This window comes from Crinia signifera, chromosome 4 (assembly GCF_055691185.1).
Source record: "Crinia signifera chromosome 4, ASM5569118v1, whole genome shotgun sequence".
NCBI lineage: Eukaryota > Metazoa > Chordata > Amphibia > Anura > Myobatrachidae > Crinia > Crinia signifera.
In genome coordinates, this window is record NC_139220.1 from 211,721,434 (window position 1) to 211,743,074 (window position 21,641).

The following is a 21,641-nucleotide window of genomic DNA, read 5'->3' on the forward strand; positions in this document are numbered from 1 at the left end:
GAGTCCCTGAATCTGTAAAGGGTCCAGACCTGTTTAACTTCATCAGGAATACACTCCCCGAGATGCTAGAGATCAAAGACCGCTGCGCAGACCAAGTTATTGAAAGGGCACATAGACTGGGCCCCCAACGCCCCAACAGTGATAACAGGCCCAGGACAGTGATTTTCAAGTCCCTGAACTATTTACATAAGGAGCTCTTTTGGGCAGCGTCCCGAAAGCACCGCAACCTAGAATGGGAAGGGAGCACCATCTTGATATTTCAAGATTACTCCGCCGAGCTGACAAAGCAAAGGAAGGAGTTCTCTTCAATCTGCTCCAAACTCATTCAGATGGAGCGCAAATTTGCCCTCCTCTACCCAGCAAAACTGCGTATATATGAAGGGTCCACATTCAAAGACTTTATGACGCCTGCTGACGCAGGAGCATATATGGAAGAAGTGTCTTACCAATCTCCCCTACACCGCAGGACATCCGAATGTGACTGAAAACCCCCGTTTCTGACATGTAACACATATTGTCCCGCCTGAGAGCCCTCAATCCCCCTCCACCTCCGGTTACCTGTGACTCAGGCGCACCAGATGACACCTAACGCAAGTATGCTGCATTCACGCAAAATCACCACTGTGGATATGCGTGACCGCTCAGCCTCTCACTGAGGCCAAGTAAGACTCTCACATACTCAACAGATATAGCTGACTTTTATGGAGAACCTAATGTAAAATATAATGATGTCCCAGCCCCTTCATTGGCGTGACACAGGGACATGATACCTTTTTTAGCACCCTACATCCCAGCACCGCGAAGACCTGATGGAGCATCTCCTTACATCCTCCCCCCCTGAGTAGCCGTGGCGGGATAGGAAACGTTTTCCTAAGCTTCTGACAGATAAACAAAAGAAGGGATACTCCGCCACCCACAGGGACTGACTTCCCCATCCACAGTTCGCATGGATTTATCACAGGACAATTTACATTTATTGTTGACTGTACCTGGTCATTTAGTCCGCAGGACATGCAACCGAAGAGACCCGTGCACAGACTTATATACCTCTCCCCCCCCCCAGTTGTCTTTGACAAAATTTTGGTGGTTCTTAAATTAATATCTAAAATGGGCCACTTTCGGCCTGGGAGCAGACCTGAGATCGTTTATGAGACAATCAGGAAGATTTCCTCCCATGGGTTCCGGAAGCCACCAAGTATGGTCCATTGTTTGTTTTGTTTGTTTTGTTATGCTATTGTTTTCCCTGTTCTCCCCCTCCTCCCCCTCTAGCCCTTACTCTGTGCTGATATTCTCTACCCTGACAAGTATGTCTGAAATATACAAGTGCCACAGGGCACACCTACCTGATGTGCTATGGCTCTCCACGTAGGTAGCTGGAATGTCGGGGGGATTAACTCCCCGATCAAACGAAAGAAAATACTGATATATCTAAATAAGCTTAAATTAGACTTAGTGTTCCTGCAGGAATCCCACCTAATACCTAAAGAGTCAGTGAAGCTCAACATGCTAAAATGGAAACTCTTGGCTGCCGCGCATTACAACTCCAAAGCTAGAGGAGTACTAATATTGGCCAAAAACCATCTAGACATATCAGTATCAAAAGTTATCGCAGACCCAGAAGGAAGATATGTGCTATGTTGCCTAAAATTTGACCAACAGGAATTTGTATGTCTAAACGTATATGCACCCAATCAATATTCTGCACCCTTTTTTAAATCTATCATAGCGTTGTTGTCCCCCTATATACATCTACCCATCATTACATGTGGGGATTTCAATTTGATTACATCAACATCCTTAGACAAACAGTCCACCCCCTCACAACCCCGAAAATCACCTAAAATAGGCATCCCGGAACTATGCTCCCGCCTCCAACTAATAGACGTATGGAGGACACTACACCCCATTGACCGCGAATTTACCTGCCTTTCAGCCTCCACAGGATTGATGTCACGCATTGACTACACTTTAATCTCCCACTTCCTCCTCCCAAGAATAGACGCGAGTGAAATCGCACCAATTGTCCTCTCGGACCACGCTGTAGTGCACTTTAAACTTCACCTTTCTCACCAACAACCTACATCAAAAATATGGCGCTGCCCACCCAATCTAATGTCTTCCCCCAAACTCAGAACTATAGTAAACCAGACGTGGGATAATTACGCCATAGACAATGAACCCTTTAGATCAGAAAACCCCCCCCTTTACTGGCAGGCCTCAAAAGCCACACTTAGAGGGGAAATAACAGCCCAGACGATTAAATTCAAACGCAAACTAAAAATAGATTACATCACAGCGCAAACAACTTTAACAAACTTTTATGCAGAAAAAAAATATATATAAATATAAAATCAGGCGCACTAAAAATTCCAATAATATATACCTCTAATAGGTGTAATTTATTTAAAAATAATAATGGGTTGGAGACTTTAATTTATATAATCACTACGGCAGCTCCCAATAGCAAACTGGATATTTGCATAGACACTCGAAAAGTATAGAAGTAAATAGATGTGTGATATTGGGATCACACACAAATTCTCCTCTAAAAGAGAGCGCCACCAAGCTGAGTATAATTAATCAATTTATTTTATTATTATATCATTAATATAATTTCATAAATAAAGAGCATATAACATTTTATAACATTTCATAAACACATTAAAAATTAAAATAAAAACAACAATAATGATAATATAATAAATTTTACTGGAAGTTGAACTCCTGTGTTGAATAGAGTGGAATTGTTCCCCTTTTAATAGGGAGAATTATAGTCCCGTGCTGCGGTATTTCATTTAACAGGTGGATGATTATTATTTGTATCCACAAAAGTTTATTGTGATCCCTTTTGTAATTATGGCATATGTATATCCACTTTATTAATGGCTTGAAAAGATGTTTGTTGTGGGCATATGCCCTTTTTGCGCAGGATAGCTGGAATAGCCAAAATTGATTATGCCGGACGGCTCAAGCTCACCTGTGCGGCAGCGCCGCTTGATGTTATGCTGCTTGATGTTGTAGGCAGACAGGGAGCGAGCCGTCCGTCTCTGCTTCGGATAGCCAACAAGGTAGTGGACTCGCCAGAGGATCGGGGAGTAGATAGAAGCCGCAGATGGTGCAAGTCAGCCGGGATCTTTTTGTAGCGCCGGAGGATGTGTAGTCGGCACAGGAGTAAAGCTTTTCCAGAGACCCCTTATAAGGGGTCTCTGGAAAAGCTTTACTCCTGTGCCGACTACACATCCTCCGGCGCTACAAAAAGATCCCGGCTGACTTGCACCATCTGCGGCTTCTATCTACTCCCCGATCCTCTGGCGAGTCCACTACCTTGTTGGCTATCCGAAGCAGAGACGGACGGCTCGCTCCCTGTCTGCCTACAACATCAAGCAGCATAACATCAAGCGGCGCTGCCGCACAGGTGAGCTTGAGCCGTCCGGCATAATCAATTTTGGCTATTCCAGCTATCCTGCGCAAAAAGGGCATATGCCCACAACAAACATCTTTTCAAGCCATTAATAAAGTGGATATACATATGCCATAATTACAAAAGGGATCACAATAAACTTTTGTGGATACAAATAATAATCATCCACCTGTTAAATGAAATACCGCAGCACGGGACTATAATTCTCCCTATTAAAAGGGGAACAATTCCACTCTATTCAACACAGGAGTTCAACTTCCAGTAAAATTTATTATATTATCATTATTGTTGTTTTTATTTTAATTTTTAATGTGTTTATGAAATGTTATAAAATGTTATATGCTCTTTATTTATGAAATTATATTAATGATATAATAATAAAATAAATTGATTAATTATACTCAGCTTGGTGGCGCTCTCTTTTAGAGGAGAATTTGTGTGTGATCCCAATATCACACATCTATTTACTTCTATACTTTTCAACTTTAACAAACGCCTTTGATAGCTATAGGCAAAACCCCTCCACTGCCAATAAAAACACATACCTAGAGGCCAAAGCGCTTTATGAAGGTATCATTGAGAAATCCGAATCGCTTTATTCCTTCTCCAAATCATCCCGATTCCACAGATACGGGAATAAATCGAGCAAACTGCTATCCTCCTTACTGCAGGGACAGAGGACCCCAGCTACCATTCGTCCGCTAAAGACCCCTCAAGGTACGCTAACCTCATCTAACGAACACACGGCCCAAACTCTATGTGACTTTTATGCCACTTTATACTCCCAACCGTCCTCAGACTCCCAAAAGGCCTCAGAATTTTGGGACTCGTTGCCCACCCCAAAAATGTCCCAGCCAGATGCAGCAAGCCTATCTAAAGATATAACTCAGGAAGAGGTGGCCCGAGCGATTACAGGACTGAAATCAGGCAAAGCCCCAGGACCCGATGGACTCACCCCCGATTATTATAAACTACTAGCGCCCAAAATAGTTCCCCTACTCACAGATGTTTATAACCACATACTCACGAATAATTCATTACCCCTTTATTTCAATACTGCAAACATCAGAGTACTCCCGAAACAAGGCAGAGATCTTACACTACCCAGTTCTTACAGACCAATCTCATTATTAAACATAGATTACAAAATTTTAACAAAAATAATGGCAGAGAGACTCAAGTTAATCCTCCCCTCCCTTGTACATATAGATCAAACCGGATTTGTCAAAGGTCGCAACTCAGCTATAAATATCAGACGAGTCTTGTCTGCGATGTCCACGTCCCAGGGTGCCATGTCGGGCGCCCCGAAGGCCGTCCTCTCCTTGGACGCGGAGAAGGCGTTCGACATGGTGCACTGGGACCACCTGGACCATGTCCTACAACGCTTCGGTTTCCCAACGAAATTTAGAGACTTTGTTTCGACCATATACAACAACTCCAACTCCCATATAATAACGAATGGGCTGCTATCCCCACCATTCCCCATACTCCGAGGCACAAGACAGGGTTGCCCCCTGTCTCCCCTTCTTTTTGTTTTGGCCCTGGAACCTCTGGCCATCACCCTTCGCAGCTCTCCGCTCTTCCAGGGAATAAAGATTCGCCACATTGACCTGAGGGTGTCGCTCTTTGCTGACGACATGTTGATATTTATGTCACACCCACAACATGCCATCCCGATAGTCTTCAAAATCCTAAGGGACTTCGGAAGCTTCTCAGGCTACAGGGTCAATGCGGACAAATCAGAGCTATTAATGATACATGGCCCCCCACCTGTGTTCCCGGAGAGCGAAGAGCTACATTCCATTAAACAGAAATCAGATCAGATCAAATACCTGGGAGTCCAGATACCCAAAGACCTGTTAAAACTCGGAAAATGTAACTACCCACCCATCATACATAAAATCATAAAAACACTGGAAGACTGGAAAGACCTTCCACTGTCCCTACTAGGCAGAGTAGAAGTGGTCAAGACAGTACTATTACCACGCCTACTGTACCCCTTACAGATGCTCCCAATAAGACCTGACCCCACGGATATAGTTGCCCTGACCCGAGCCTCCTCAAAATTTATATGGCAGGGCAAGAAACCTAAAATTGCCCAACAAAAACTGAAATTACTAAAAACAGATGGAGGACTGGGACTCACCGACATTCCCAACTACTCAAGTGCTTTACTTTCCCGCTATGCACTAGGTTGGCTAGCGGAGAACGATGCCTTCTCGATCTATGAACTAGACTGCGCCCTATTTTTCCCTTTCGCCCCAGGAGCTCTCCTACATTCCACCTCAAAACTTATCCCTAAACATATATTGAACCACCCCCTATTCAAAGATATCTATAGGACATGGCGGCAGACCTGCACCAAATTAGAAATAAACAAAGATCAGTCTGAATGGATCCCGATATGGGGTAACCCCATGTTTCCCCCAGCCATTAATCATCCAGCATTCAACCGCATGAAAATGAAGGGCCTGCAAACCATTTCCCAGGTCTTTGATCCGGGAGGAAAGCTCCTCCCCTTTCCCACCCTACGGGACAAATACGGCTTGCCTCAAAATAGCTTATTTCAGATCATGCAGCTACACCACTTTGTATCATCCATTGCCCCACGAAACCTAGTGAATTCACCCCACACCTCACTACACAGGTGGTTGGACAAACTGCAAAATGGCTCCTTCAAAGCCAAACTGATCTACACAGAACTCCAGCAACTCAGCTCCACTAGCTCCCGTAATAAAACTACGACAACTTGGCAAAAAGATTTTCCTTTATTGACATTCTCAGACATTTTTAAATACCTAGAATCATCTTTAAAAACTCTACAAGCATCCACACTCCAGGAAACACATTTCAAACTGGTTCATAGGGCGTACATCACACAAAAACAACGCAGCTACTTCGACCCAGACGAATCGGGTAGATGTCCCAAATGTGGCTTCCACTCAGCTTCTCTCGAACACAACTTCTGGTCCTGTGGACACATCAAAAAATTTTGGCACAAGATTATAAATTACGTCAACAAGGCATTTAACTTAACAGTAAAAATACACCCGGTGCCATTATTATTTTTAAACTTCGACAGCTGGAACCTGATAGGACCAAACCAAGATCTCATCCCTTTTCTCTCAATCTTATTCACCACTGCAAAAAAAGTCATATTAACCTCTTGGGTAGGAAAACACGCCCCCTCTCTGGCAGATCTGGAAGGCTTAATGCTAAAATACATGGCGTATGACAGGTACAACTCCCTCCACTATGCCCAACAGTTAACAACAGGTTTCCTTAAGAAATGGGCCCCTCTCATCCGACTGAGATCAGATGAGTCCCAAAAGCAAATATGTGAGACACTAGAGATGGAGGTGTAGCATAACAAGTAGCAGAAAACATCTGTAAGGGAGCGGAAAGTAAAGTAGAGGGCGACCAAGAGAGATAAAGAGAGTGGGAACGGGAGAGAGAGCTACCAAGGTTATGTATAAAGGAGGGATCACACTCCCACTGGTTCACAACGACTGCGAAAAGTACTGCACTGTAACCAGCAACAGCTATCAGCTTGGAAAGTGGTCCCGCATCTGTATCCTATGGCACCATGAGATAGAAAGGAAATGTTGAGATATGTTTTGTAAATCACTGGTTCCAATTTTATGTTATGTTATTGCACTGAACCTAATGCTATATGTCCAGCTAAACTACACTCACCAGGCTGTGGAGAATATTCCGGCATAGAGAACCCCCCTCCCCCCTCCCCCCACCCCCCACTCATAGATCCCCCTACCCCCCACCCCCCCTCCCCCCACACCCGATATGGCAGCCTGGCACTACCTTCCCCCCCCCTCCTCGAAACCATCAAACCGGGAAGTACCAGACTCCCTCCCCCAACCACAAAGCGAGTGGTCCCCACCATATATTTGACAAAATACTTCCCCCTCCTCCCCCCCACCCTCCATCTCACTAACCCCCCTCCCCGGCCCAAGTTGAGAGTAGTCTCACCCCTCCTCCTCCTCTGCCAACTGCCAAATCCCAATCCCCGCCCCTTGCACCCCTATCGTTCAAAAGGAGTTACAGAGTGTTAGGCTCTCTAAGTTAGCTTTTATCCAAAAAAGAGGCCTAGGTGTGGCAAGGCTACTTGTGTCGAAAGACCAAAGGGCGAGACTCGAACCTAACTCGATATCACTCATATACATAACAGCCCCAGGACTGGGGAAATAACAGTTGTAACCCAAATGCAGACTCCAAAGTCCCAGTGGGACGCAACCACTGCACCCTTGCGCCACACCGGATGCCTCAGATGTTATAATGATATAAGATGTAATGTTGTAATGTTGTAATGTTATAACAATTGTTAACGTCACACACCTGTAACGTAAATTGCTATGAAAACTTATTATGCAAGGTATTTGAAAAACCAATAAATACATATTTAAAAAAAAAAAAACTGGACTTGGTCAGAGCCCTAAAAATTTATGTGCAGCGATCAGAAACTTGGCGGAAGACAAAGAACCTGTTCGTTCTCACTAAAGGAAGTAGGATAGGGCAGAGAGCCTCCAAGGATACAATTGCGAGGTGGATCAAAAGCTGCATTCAAAAAGCATATGAGGTAAAAGGGCAAACTCTTCCTCCAGGATTAAAGGCCCACTCTACCAGGGCCATCGCAACATCGTGGGCAGAGAAGGGATCTGCCTCGATAGAAGATTTATGCAAAGCAGCAGGTTGGGCCTCGGCCCACACTTTCTCCAAGCACTACAAAGTGGACGTCTGGTCCTCAGCAGAAGCGAAATTTGGGAGAAAAGTGCTCAGTGCCGCGGTTGCATGAGCAAGAGGTTGTGAAGAATTTCGTTTTGTCGTCTTAAGAAGACGAACAGGCGGATGCCTGATATTTTTAGTTATGGTTTGTATCCCTCCCGTGAGTATGTACTGCTGGGGCATTACCCAGTGATTGGCTGCCAGGGAGGAGGTAGAGGAAATATCAGATTTTTACCTGATAATGTGTTTTCCTCTACTTCTCCCTGGCAGCATATATTTCCTACCCTATTGCTAAATGCATGATTAATGATCTGTGTTTTGTATTTGAAGCTTGAGAAAATGAAGACACTGAAGGGAGGAGAAAGGGGCGTTTATATACGAGAAGGAGGTCTTTTTTTTCCTTTCCATGAGTACTGCCCAGTAAGGAGGAACCCAGCGATTGGCTGCCAGGGAGGAGTAGAGGAAAACACATTATCAGGTAAAAATCTGATATTTTCCTACTATTGATGGCAGGGTGCAAAATCGCCATCAATGCCAACCATCGATGGCGTCTGCACCAATGGCCATCCCAAAAACCTTTACTACCCCTCATGCCCACACAACCCTATCACTTCCCTGCCTCCTGTTCTCCTGCCCCGTAACTTCCGCCAGTGGGGACCCGCTCACCCTGTGTTGCCCACATTCCCCTATAGATAGAATTCCTTTATTCGTCTCACAATGGAGAAATTTACAATTTCTATCATGCTTTACCGCCCAGCCTCCTGCTCTCATGCACCCTAACTCCCACCCAGTAAGAGGAGACACTGACTCACTGCCACGCTGGACCCTCACCCACTGGCAGAAGCTGCACTGTGTCCCCACCCTCCTCTTTACTCCCCCTTATGCCCACACACCCCTATCACTACCCTGCCTCCTACTTTTCTGTGTCGTGACCTCCGCCAGTGGGGAGCCGCTGACACAAAAACACCCTACTATACTATTGCACACACCCCCCCCCCACACACCTACAAATGTCACTGTACCCTCCACACTATCAATGTACATCTAATGGTATGTACACACGGTACTTTTTGCCTTCCGATGTTGACGATATAGTCAACATCGGATCGTAATCGGATGCAGATCGCAAGGGTTCCGATGCGCGTTCACGTATCGCAAGGCAGAAAGTCTTGTCTGCCTTGACTATATAGTGCAGATCTGCACTATATAGTCAGACTTGTATGCAAATCGGATGTGCCTTAAGATACTATCCACGATCCGATCGGATCGTGGATAGTATCTGAAGGCACATCTGACCGTGTGTACACACCATTACTCTGTAACTGCTTTTTAATTAAACAAAACAATACACACCCCCTTCCAAATCATACGCTCTCTATTTAACACATTTCACCTATAACTCAAGTAGCCATACATACATCTTTCATACAATTCTAACCATATTTCTCACAATTCAAAAGTTCACAAATTAAGTAATTGGTAAATCCTGATGAGCTTTCCTTCAGGTAAAATCTAAGATGCCTTAAAACCAAAAAAGTCTCCCAGCATGGGAAATGCACATAGTGTGATATTGTTTTTTGTAAAAAGTACATTTATTCAAAACACACATAGACATACACAGTAACAATATCAAATGGACCCGTACAATGGCATAAAATAATATTTGCTTATCTGGTATGATGCCAGTGGGAATGGAGAGGTAGGTAATGCCCAACCGGTTTTGTCCCTATTTTATGCCATTGTACTCGTCATTGATACTGTGTATGTCTATGTGTGTTTTGAATAAATGTACTTTTTACAAAAACAATATCACACTATGTGCATTTCCCATGCTGGGAGACTTTTTTGGTTTTAAGGCAACTTGGATTTTACCTGAAGGAAAGCTCATCAGGATTTACCAAGTTATTTCTTAGTGTGAGTTTTTTATTTCAGATCCTTAAATCTTCTTTATCACAGGGTGGTCACTGTGTGTTTATAATACTAGCCACAAGGTGGCGTTGTTCACATTCTAATTTAATTTTCACATATTTTAATTATAAGCAAATAAGCTACACTAAAATATATACCCCAAAAAATCTTTTTATACTCCCCCCGAGAATTCCCCCTACTTCCGGAACACGTTTGAGAAACGGGCCTGGAGGGACTACGCAGGAGAAGGAGAAGTACGAGCAAGGGAAAGATCCTTGTACAAGAGGGATTCCGTTTATAAAACACTGGTACGCACAACTAACACATACTATAAGGACTGTCACATATATTTATATTTTTTCTTCTGAACACTGAAGGTGCAGAAGTCATACCACTCTACACATGTTTTCTATGGTCCTATGGAAATTAGGCCAATCTGATGACTTTTTGCTGACACTGTATATATTCAGGAGTGTTCCATTTTCCGTCACAGTATTTCTTATTTCGAAATGTATAAATCTGGTTCTCACTATGTAAGGGACAGCGCTTGTCTGTGCACCACATATCACACCTTACATTTTTTAACATTGAACTCTTGTAAGTACCCTTAAACGTAAATAAATGTTGCCAAATAGTGTTAATTTAAATTGATTTGAAATGTTCCATCTTCCTGTAAAAGTCTAATCTGTTATTCTAATCTTTTCAAGAATGAAGAGGGAATTTCCAGAGATCCAGTAGAACTGCTTCAGCAGCATTATTTAGGTGTCTAACTTTAGATGTTTACTATTTACTGGTATGTTACAGTAAATAAGTTAATTTTAGATAATTCTAGGCGATGTATGTTACATAGTTACATAGTTACATAGTTACATAGTAGATAAGGCTGAATAAAGACTTGCGTCCATCTAGTTAAACCTACGTTTTAATAGCTTATCCCTTGTAAAAGACAGAATATGGTTCTTATTAGTACCCCTGGATATTTGTATCCAATAAATGCTTGTCCAACCTTATTTTGAACGTATTTATTGTATCTGCCAACACCACCTCTCCAGGAAGAGAGTTCCAAAGTTTGACTGCTCTGACCGTAAAGAAATTTTTTCTTTTGAGGGAACGAAATTTTCTTTCCTCTAATCTAAATTCGTGCCCTCGTGTCCTAGTTTCCTTTCTTGCAGTAAAAAGAGTGCTTGAGAGTTCCTTATATTGGCCCCTGATATATTTGTACATGTTGAGCATGTCCCCCCTTAAACGTCTCTTCTCTAGTGTAAATAGTCCTAGCTTGCTTAATCTCTCCTCATAGCTTAAATTCTCCATTCCCCTAATAAGCTTTGTTGCTCTTCTTTGGGTTTTTTCCAATTCCATGATGTCCTTTTTATAGTGTGGGGCCCAGAACTGTACTCCATATTCAAGGTGTGGTCTAACCAATGCCTTGTACAGTGGCATAATTACTTTTGAGTCCCTAGTTTCCATGCCCCTTTTAATACATGCTAGAATTCTGTTGGCCTTTTTTGTTGCAATGTGACATTGAACACTGCACCCCAGCTTATTATCTATATGGACTCCTAGATCCTTTTCAAGTGCTGAAGTACCTAATGCCTCCCCGCTTAGGTTGTAACTTGCACACTGGTTACGTCTCCCAAGATGCATAACCTTGCATTTATCCACATTGAACCTCATCTTCCACTTTTTAGCCCACTCATCTAGTTTGTTAAGATCATTTTGAAGTATGTTCACATCTTCTGTTGATTCAATAACTCTACTCAGTTTTGTGTCATCAGCAAAGATGGATACTTTGCTGAGAATCCCCATCCCGATATCGTTAATATAAATGTTAAACAAGATGGGCCCCAGTACCGAACCCTGTGGCACTCCACTTAGTAATGGTATCATAGTTGATACTGCACTGTTCACAACCACTCTTTGTTCTCTATTACACAGCCAGTTCCCTACCCATCTACAGATATTTGCACCTAGTCCCAGGTCCACCATTTTATTTATCAACCTCTTGTGTGGTACTGTATCAAAAGCTTTTACAAAATCAAGGAAGACCACATCTACTGCGTTTCCATTATCAAGGTTTTTGCTGACATCCTCGTAGAAGCCCAGTAAATTTGTCTGGCAGGAACGATTTTTAACAAACCCAATGCGATATTGGTGGTGGCGGGGACCCAGCGCAGTGTGCATCGGTATACGCACTCGTCAGTGCTAGCTGCGGTGGGCCATGGTGGGGGAAGCGACAGGAGGAGCATGGTCCATGCTGCAGCTGCCGTGGTCCTACCTCGTCTGTATGGGAGAACACATAGTTAATGATGTTTAAGTGTACACACTAGGGGGTTTATTTTCTAAGATAGAAGTTCCATTGAAGATTGGATGTTACCATAGTAACCAATCCGATTCTACTTCTTATTTATTTAGCAACTTCTAGAATATAATAGAATCTTATTAATTGCCCATAACATTCCATCTTCAAAAGAACTCCCATCTTAGTAAATAAACCCCTGGATGAGAAAGTAAATGATAACCCTCAGAAAAGCCCTGTCTCATCTAGGGGCAGATTTATTAAGCTCGGTGAAGTTTTTCAAACCAAGCCTGTAAATACACAGTTAGTAGCTGATTGGCCAGTGATAAAAACCAGATAGTTTATCACTTCACCGAGCTTAATAAATCTACCCCCTAGTGTTTATGGGGCTTTAGCCTATACTCAGAAGATGAATCTGAAATGGACAATGACTGGAGATATTTTTGAACAGTTCCCACCAGGAAGGAATTTAGAGGTCATGTTGCCCCTGGGCTCAACATTATCAGTCAACCCCATCATGTCACTGCCCCGTTCATGTTAGGAACTCCTGCCTGGCAAAGCAGCACCATGTTCACCCCCCAACACCACAATTTACTCACCATTGCACCGTCCTCCCTCACCAGTTACAAATAAAAAAAACTAATCGTAATAGCAAAAAAAATTACTTTGCCTCATACTGTACTGTATATGTTCTTTTTTATACTGGCACAAAGCTCACAGGGTCCCATTTAATATACAGGGCTGCATTCGTTGGCATTAATCTTTTATTAGTGCACTGCACAGTCACAGTCCTCCTCCCCCTTCCTCCCTCCTCCCTCCTCCTCCCCCTCCCCTCCGGGTTTTCTATTTAAGTCCCCGGTGTCGGCTTATGACAAGCCAGCTGCCGGGGACAGGTACGGGGTGCAGGGAGGGAGTTTTTTTTTAAGGGAGCGCTCCCCATAAAAACTCACCCAGTTGGGAGCGCGACCAAAAAAAACCCACCACTGAAGGGGTGAATAAGCGTACACTCTATTCGACAAAATGATTGATATGCACGAAAATAATATTGTTAAAGATATTTTTGTGCATATTGTCTTGTTTTTTTTAATTCATTAATCTTTATTTATTTTCATACAAAAAACATAGACATACATATACATCATATTTACGATGTACGACATACCATACCACTACACATATCCCAAACATTATACATTTAACATACAAACATAAAAAGACACGTCATCAATTCCTAATGTCAGATAAACCCCCTTCCTTTCCCTCTCGCTTTTCTTTACTTAGGTTACAGAATCCTCTTTCAGTCTTATTCCCACATTTATATACAGCAATTATTTAATTTCTTATATTGTCACGGGTATATCTCCTTCCACCTACATTCAGCATATTATACTGCAATTTTGACCTTTTGTTAAAAAAAACCCCAAAAAAAACCCAAATACTTTATTTCCATTCCAGCTATGTGCGCATATCTTTAGAACAAATATCTTTTTTTTTTTCCTTCCACCTTTGGGTTTCAACATTCGAGTTTACAAACTCATCTAAACTTGTCATATGCTTACAGTGTATCTACACCTTGATCTGAGAATCTTTTTCTTTTTCTTTTTTTTCTTCCCCCTTTTCTTTATAATTAAAGTGCAGTTTTCGTGAACTTTATAAACATCTTTATCTGCATCTTTATCTAAAATTATTACAGATACAATTTTAATAAAACATATTATAAGTATTTTATGTGCTTCTTAAATTTTTTCTTCAATCAATTCGTGAACATTATTTTGTGTATTTTTATGTGTATATTCAGTTATTATTATTTTACTGTGCCAATTCAACAGTGTATTAAATACTTGTACAAATATATATATATATATATATATATATATATATATATATATATATATATATATATATATTATCGTGTACACTTAGTGATGCAATTCATTTTTGTTATATATTTTAATTCTCTAGATATGTCATATTCCTTCTTTTGCTAGACTTGAGTTCGACCATCTGTCCCATTTATTATGACATTTTGTTAGTGCCCCTCTTGATTGGAACATATATTTTTCATGCCTGGCTACTTAATTTCCCAATGCTCTCCATTTGTTACTCGGTCAAAAACCAGCATCTAGCAATTATTACTTTAGCCAGTGTAGATAAGCACATGACATATTCATTAAGCTTTGCTGAGCAATCTCTTCCTTGTTCTAATCCGTATATACATGCTCTAGGACTGAATTGTGCAATGGAGGGATCAGTAGATTGAACATCTCTCCATACTCTTTTCCAGAATATGTAGTCATTTGGGCACTCCCATAGTAAATGCCAGAATCCTGCCTGGCTTTCTCTGCATCTTGGACAGTGCGTGTCTTTTCTTAAGCCTGCCCGGTGTAGCATTACCGGGGTCCTATATACCCTATGCAAAATATAGATATGTACTTGCTGGTATCTGACACATGATGTAGCATGTTTGTTTAATAGATGCCACAATACTTTTCCAATTTTCTGTTGTGATATTTCCTAGGTCAGTCTCCCATTTTACTTTTAAATTATCTAGGATTTTGGGGTTCTAATTCTGAATATTTCTGTTGGCATATATTCGAGAGATCTGCCCTCTATTTCCGAGTTTTTGTAGGAAAAGTTTTATAGGTGAGGATATAACTTCAATCGCAAGGCCCTTAAACTGGGCTTGGATTGCGTGTCTCAATTGTAGGTATCTGAAAAAAAATTATTAGATATATTATATTCTATTTGCAATTGTCTAAACGTTTTAAGTTGGCCGTTATTATATAACTGTCCCAAAACCATAATACCTTTTTGGGACCATGTATTATCTCCTGATATTTTTTTTTTATTCTGGATATTTTTTATTAAGCCATAGTGGGGACTCAATTTCCAGTCCTTCCCAGTTCTCTAATGTATGTGCATATCTCAAATTATAATATCCTGTCGTAATATAGGAGCTATACCATTTACCGTTATACCAGATAAGAGGATAGAGATTGGCGAGTCGTTGGTATTCACCTGTTCTCTAACGTTGCATTTATATCATTAGACAGCCATCCACGTATATTTGTCAATTGAGATGCCATGTAATAATTTCTTAGGTTTGGGAGGGCCAACCCTCCCATCTCTTTTGTTTTATATAAAGTTTTAATTGACACACGTGCCTACCTGTCCTTCCATATAAAAGATGTCAGTTTTTCTATAACCGTAAATATTTTTTTAGGGACATATATTTGGGAGTTTTGCCAAATGTATAAATATTTGGGTTGTATTATCATTTTGAAGATATTGATCCTACCCATGGTGGTAATTGGGAGTTTTTTCCATACATGTATTTTCTGTTTGTAGTTTTCTGTGATTAGGTGTACATTCAATGCTATATAATCTTTGGCATTGGGTGTTACCCAAATTCCCAGATATTTAAGTTGAAGAGTCCATTTAAGAGGACACCCAACTTGTTTTTTTTTCAGGTATAATTCCCGAGACTGGGAGTATACTGGATTTATCCCAGTTTATCCTCAATCCCGAGAATGTACCGAATCTAATTATTACATTCAGCATTGCCTTCAGGGAATTCCCTGCATCTCCCAAAAAGAGTAGCATGTCGTCCGCGTATAACGCTATCACTTCCTCACGCTCCCCTATTTTAATTCCCTTTATTTCAGCATCTGCTCGAATATAGCAGGCTAAAGGCTCTATGGCTAATGCAAACAGGGCAGGGGAGAGCGGGCATCCCTGGCGTGTTCCCCTGCTCAGTTTAAATTTATTGGACACATATCCATTTATCATAACTCTTGCTTCCGGGAAGGAATATAACAGCTGGATCCAGCCTATAAAATGGGGTCCGAATGCAAATTTATCCAGTACAGTCAACATGTATCTCCATTGTACCGTGTCAAAGGCCTTGGCCGCATCCAAGGAAACGACTAAGGCCTCCGTACCTACGTTCTGGTCTCTCTGCAGATGATAATACAATCGTCGTAGATTTTGATTTGTAGACCTTCCCGGCATAAATCCGGATTGGTCCATATGGATTATTGATGTTATGAATGAATTTAACCTTGTGGCTATTATCCTGGCTAATATTTTAACGTCCGTAATTAACAGAGAGATCGGTTTGTACGATTCTGGAGAGAGAGGATCCTTGCCTTTTTTATATATAACAATAATCAAGGCTTCTGCCATAGAAGGAGGGAGGGCACCCCATTCCAACAGTAGATTGAAAAATTCTGTTAGATATGGGATAAAGAAGTCGCTAAACTTTTTATACACTTCATTTGGCATACCATCTCTTCCAGGTGCCTTTAAAGAGAGAGAATACAGCTTCTCTTACTTCCTCCATTGAAAATGTGGAATCCATCTTTTGTGCCTCTTCTACTGATAGAGCTGGCATAGACACCTGACTAATATAGTCATGTATCTCTGCATTGGTACCCGTCTCCAGCACCGTACAGGCCAGAATAGTATCTAAAAAACACCTCTGTTATTTCCTTTCCCGAATAACATATTTTACACTGGGGATTTGAGATACTTGTTATAAGATTGTTATTAACCTCATCTTTGGCAATAAAAGCCAATTCTCTCCCCCCCCCCCCCCTTCCCTATATCTGCTTGATAGTATTGTTTATGTTTGGAAAACTGCATTCTTCTTCTAGACTTATTATATACTGTAGATATTCCATCCACTCTCCTTGTGCATCTAACATCCGCTTTCTATCCGTTAATGATCTAGATGCAACGTACTCTGCCTCTATCTGGTGACATTTACTAGTCAGTTCTTCCTCCTGCTTTTTATCATCCTTTTAATTTTCTGAGATTTTCCTTATAAATGAACCTCTTCTTATTGCTTTAAGAGCATCGTGTTTCATTGATAAGTTCACATATGAGTTATTATCTGCTCTATAATCTTCCCATTCGTGTAGCAGTTCGTCACCCGTACCTATTATTTCTAACCAGTAAGGGTTCAATTTCAATGTGACCTCTCCATGCTCTTGATTTAAGTCTATGTACAGGATTATCGGGGAATGATCGGATATACCCCTTGAAAGATATTTAACATCTTTTATCGCCTGGGCCAATATAGTGGATATTAGGATCAGGTCTATTCTTGATAAGGTGTTATATGTATTTGAGTGACATGAGAATTGTGAGGTATTTGGGTTCCTTATCCTCCATATATCCAATAAACCAGGGGTTCACAAACTTTTTGGAATCACGGCGCCCTAGAGCATCAATACATTTTCAAGGCACCCCTAGGCCAAATGCTTCTTATCGAGAAATTCAGAAAAAAAATATTAAATTAAGTGCATTGTGTTTATATGTCAGTTATCTGGTGAGGAACAGGATTTGCTCCTATTTGTCCACATATATTATGATTGGCAGCCACCTACACTGGTTTTGCCTGGTACATTGACCATAAATAATATGAATAGATCCTGGTCCACCAACCCAAGGCACCCCTGCAAGTGTCCTGAGGCACCTCTGCAAGTGTCCTGAGGCACACAGTTTGGGAACCACTGCAATAAACCCATTTCATCAATTATTTTAGATAATATGGTAAGTTTGTTTCTCTCCTGCACCTATATCTGTCTACCTCCCTCCTTCCATCTGTCTAGCTCTTTATTCATCACATTATTGAAATCTCCCATGCATACAACAGGGACAATCAGGTACGGCAGCCATAAAGGCTGCGGCTTTTTGAAGGACATTGCTGCTGTATGGAGGGGGATGTATATTGCCATTATATGTATCGGTTTATAATTAACAATTGCTTTTAAAAAGACAAATCTTCCATATGGATCTATTTTATTTGCTTCTAGTTGGAATATCAATGATTTTTTAATTATAACCGACACCCCTCTGGCATGTTGTGTAAATGTTGAATGAAATACATGCCCAACCCATGTTTTTTCAATATTTTGCTTTTTTCTTTGTTCAGGTCAATTGTTAATGATGCATGTTTCAGTGGGTCGATAGTGATGTCCTCCATAGTCTGTACATGCAGGACCACAAAGGACGACTAGCAAAAGCCATGCTTCGGAATGCAGCATGGCTTCCGCTCCACCACCCATTGCTCGACATGCCTGGCATTGGCAAGTGTGTTTGCAGGCTACCTTGCCTGGTCCTGCCACTCCCGATAATGACCTGGTAGACATAGTCTAATGTCTTTATACTATCATGAAAGACTGGGGGTGATTGGCACAGAGAAAGAGACCAGCACAATGCAAGATCGAATTGGCATGTATTTACTTTTTACTTTACAAAGAAAGATTATTTATAGTTAATCATAAATAGTATTTATATAAAGATTCATACAGACAAAAAACATTAAACACTGTATGGTTACAAAATAAGTGCAGTTAAAAAAATCTCAGTGGCACTTGGGCAGCACTGTATTTATTAATATGGGATAAGTATTTGTTAGTATTAGTTTTCTTATTTATTGGAATATGGTTCCAAGGATTGACAAACCAAAGGCCCATACACACTAGGTGAAAATCACCTAGTGTGTATTGGCTTTAAAGCATTGAAACGTTCTGTGATCATCATAGCTTTATTATGAACCCACATTTATCTAAATCCTGTGACAGCTGCCCACCTTATTGCTTATTCAGGAGTTGTATTGGTGATTGTTTCACCTTTAAAAGCCATAAGGTATTTGGCAGTTGAGCTTTGCACCAGAAAACAAGCACATTTTCAGTATAGCTATAGGGGTGATTCAGGTTGGCTCACTATGCAGCATAAATTAGCTGCTTATAGAACATGTAAACGCCGCCCGGCAGGCGAGCGAACGGCCGCCCTCCTTCACCTTGTGAATGGCCGCATTTGTATGCAAATGTATGTGTTCGCTTACACATCCATTCACATGCGACCGTATGGGCGAATAATCATTCCATGGTCACCGACTTTCAAATGATTTTTTACCAGTTCACAAATAAAAACGGCTTTTTATTTGTCACGGTCATGGCCGAATTTTGGGGTGGGCAATGATGTCATGTGACCTCAATCAGATTTCTACATGCCTGCTTTCAAACTGGGATGCCCGTTTTTATGGGCACACCCACCATTTTTGTGAGCAGGCACATGAAACACGGGTGTATTCATGCAAAAGCCCACTATAAACCCCCTTCTGTGTGATGCCTCGACGTGTGTGATACATCAGTCCCCGGACCGAATTAGGGAAATAGCAAGTCAACCTTAATCAGGCTCATAATGTGAAGGACTCCCAATATTATCTACAAATAGTCGCTTACATGTGCTTACATAAGTAAACATGGGTATACTCGGTACTTGTGTAGTTTCGCTTCGCTCGCCCACGCTGCGGGCTCGGTGGCTCGCTACGCTCGCCACGCTATTTAAAATCAACTCCATGCCAACATGGATAGTGGAGGTATGAACTATCCATGTTGGCATGGAGTTAAGTTACTTTTTTTAACATAGTTTGTGGCGAGCGTAGAACTCGGAAGTAGCACGGCGCCATGCTGGCGCCGTGAAACTACACAAGTACCGTATACTCCTATCAAGGTATCTTTTTAGGTGGTCACCAAAGTGCTCCAGAAAATGTGTCATAGAATAGCTTACATGTGTGATGTCGGAGTACTGACCGTCAGAATCCCGACTGTCAGGCAGTCATCAGGCACAGGGTCTAGAGTACAGGGTGACATCCATAATAATTTTACCATTACATAATTTTGCTATTAATTCTAAAATGCTTTCTTAGAATATGAAACCCATCATTGATCGATTACCAATCCTGTGATACACTGTCGTGCATTATGTTATGAGTTCCCCCTGTTATTTTTATTTCCTGTATTATTGATCTTTCTTTATAATTACAGCAATTCCACGCATTAGTCATGATTTATTTTTTCCCGGTAAGATCGCGCAGTTTCCTCCCAGATCTCCTCTACAGCTTCTCTGCCCTTATCATGCAGCATTATTAAATGCTTCCATCCTTTTTTGGATGTTATCATAAGATACTCTTCATTCTCTGGGCACAGGAGGACACTGTATCTGGCAATTACTAGAGACTGAGCAAACCTACAGCCCACTAAAGTGAAAAGAGCCTTTTTTTCCTCTCTCGTCAATGGAACTATGCTTTCAAACCCGGCAAGTACATAACCCCCTACAGAAAGAGGGTCAGGATTTTCAATCATCATGTACATTATAGTGATCGCTACTTCAAAAACATAGTAACCAAAGGCCATGTCCCCAAAATCCAGTATCCCGGAAACTTTGTACTGTTCCTTGCTGTCTCCATCCGATAAGCTACTTTTTTGCAACAATAAATTGTAGTCATTGAAGTCTCCATGATTAATGCCTAGAAAGAGAAAAAAGAATCAGCATTATTTATCATTAGAATGCTTGTATAATACATGGAGAAAGTTGGATTATACTTAGCAGATTACTGTTAATATAATTAGCTTTGTACATTTTAGTATGCCCTTATTAAATATAAAGTAGTAGCATGCACAAACGTTCCACATGTTAGTCGGTAATACACTGCATTGATTTTATGCCAGATAATCTCACCAGTGACATATTTTATAAAGGAAGCAATGAAATCTCAGAAGAACAAACATGGTACTTATGAGTTATCTGGGCGCCCGATTTTTTGATTGTATGCCTTAAGTTAAGGCATACAATCAGATGCGATGCGATGCGATGCGATGCGATGACCCGATTTTTCCATAGCAATCAATGTTAAAATGGACTGAGTCCATTTTAACATGGAATTCAATGGGAAAAAGGGGTCCTTTTCATACCCCTACTATCCAAGTGGGCATGGAGTTGGATATAAACCTGTGGCGAGCGTAGCGAGCCACCGAGCCCGAAGCGTGGCGAGCGAAGCGAGCCCCGCGAGGGGACGGTATTCTATGTCCCCTCGCGGGGCTCGCTACGCTCGCCACGCTTCGGGCTCGGTGGCTCGCTACGCTCGCCACAGGTTTATATCCAACTCCATGCCCACTTGGATAGTAGGGGTATGAAAAGGACCCCTTTTTCCCATTGAATTCCATGTTAAAATGGACTCAGTCCATTTTAACATTGATTCCTATGGAAAAATCGGGTCATCGCATCGCATCGCATCCGATGGTCGCATGCGATGCGATGCGATGTGCCCGATCCGACCCGATTTAGAAATCGGGCGCCCAGATAACTCACAAGTACCACAAACATAAATTGAATCCTCAGAGATTCTTTTCTTTAGTAAGCACAATCCAAGTACCATATCCAACAGTACTAGAACATATTATTACACGCCAGTCTATAAATTCA

The 21,641-nt window shown here is 41.5% G+C and overlaps 1 protein-coding gene across 2 annotated transcripts in view; it reads right to left on the bottom strand.

Annotated features, from left to right (window-relative positions):
* Positions 1 to 6,220: 6,220 nt before the first annotated feature.
* HYKK (hydroxylysine kinase) overlaps positions 6,221 to 21,641 on the bottom strand; it is a 51,053-nt gene continuing 35,632 nt past the window's right edge. The window contains exons 5-6 of one of the 2 annotated variants that reach the window (XR_014473480.1): positions 19,947 to 20,685; positions 6,221 to 6,392 (exon numbers count right to left, since the gene is read on the bottom strand). Coding sequence is in view for 1 of the 2 variants with exons in the window: in XM_083183722.1 (XP_083039848.1) it covers positions 20,216 to 20,685 (470 nt within the window). In the remaining variant the exon portion in view is untranslated. Of the gene's footprint in view, positions 6,393 to 14,258; positions 20,686 to 21,641 lie in introns of those variants that run through there. The other variant, XM_083183722.1, reaches the window with a different exon arrangement.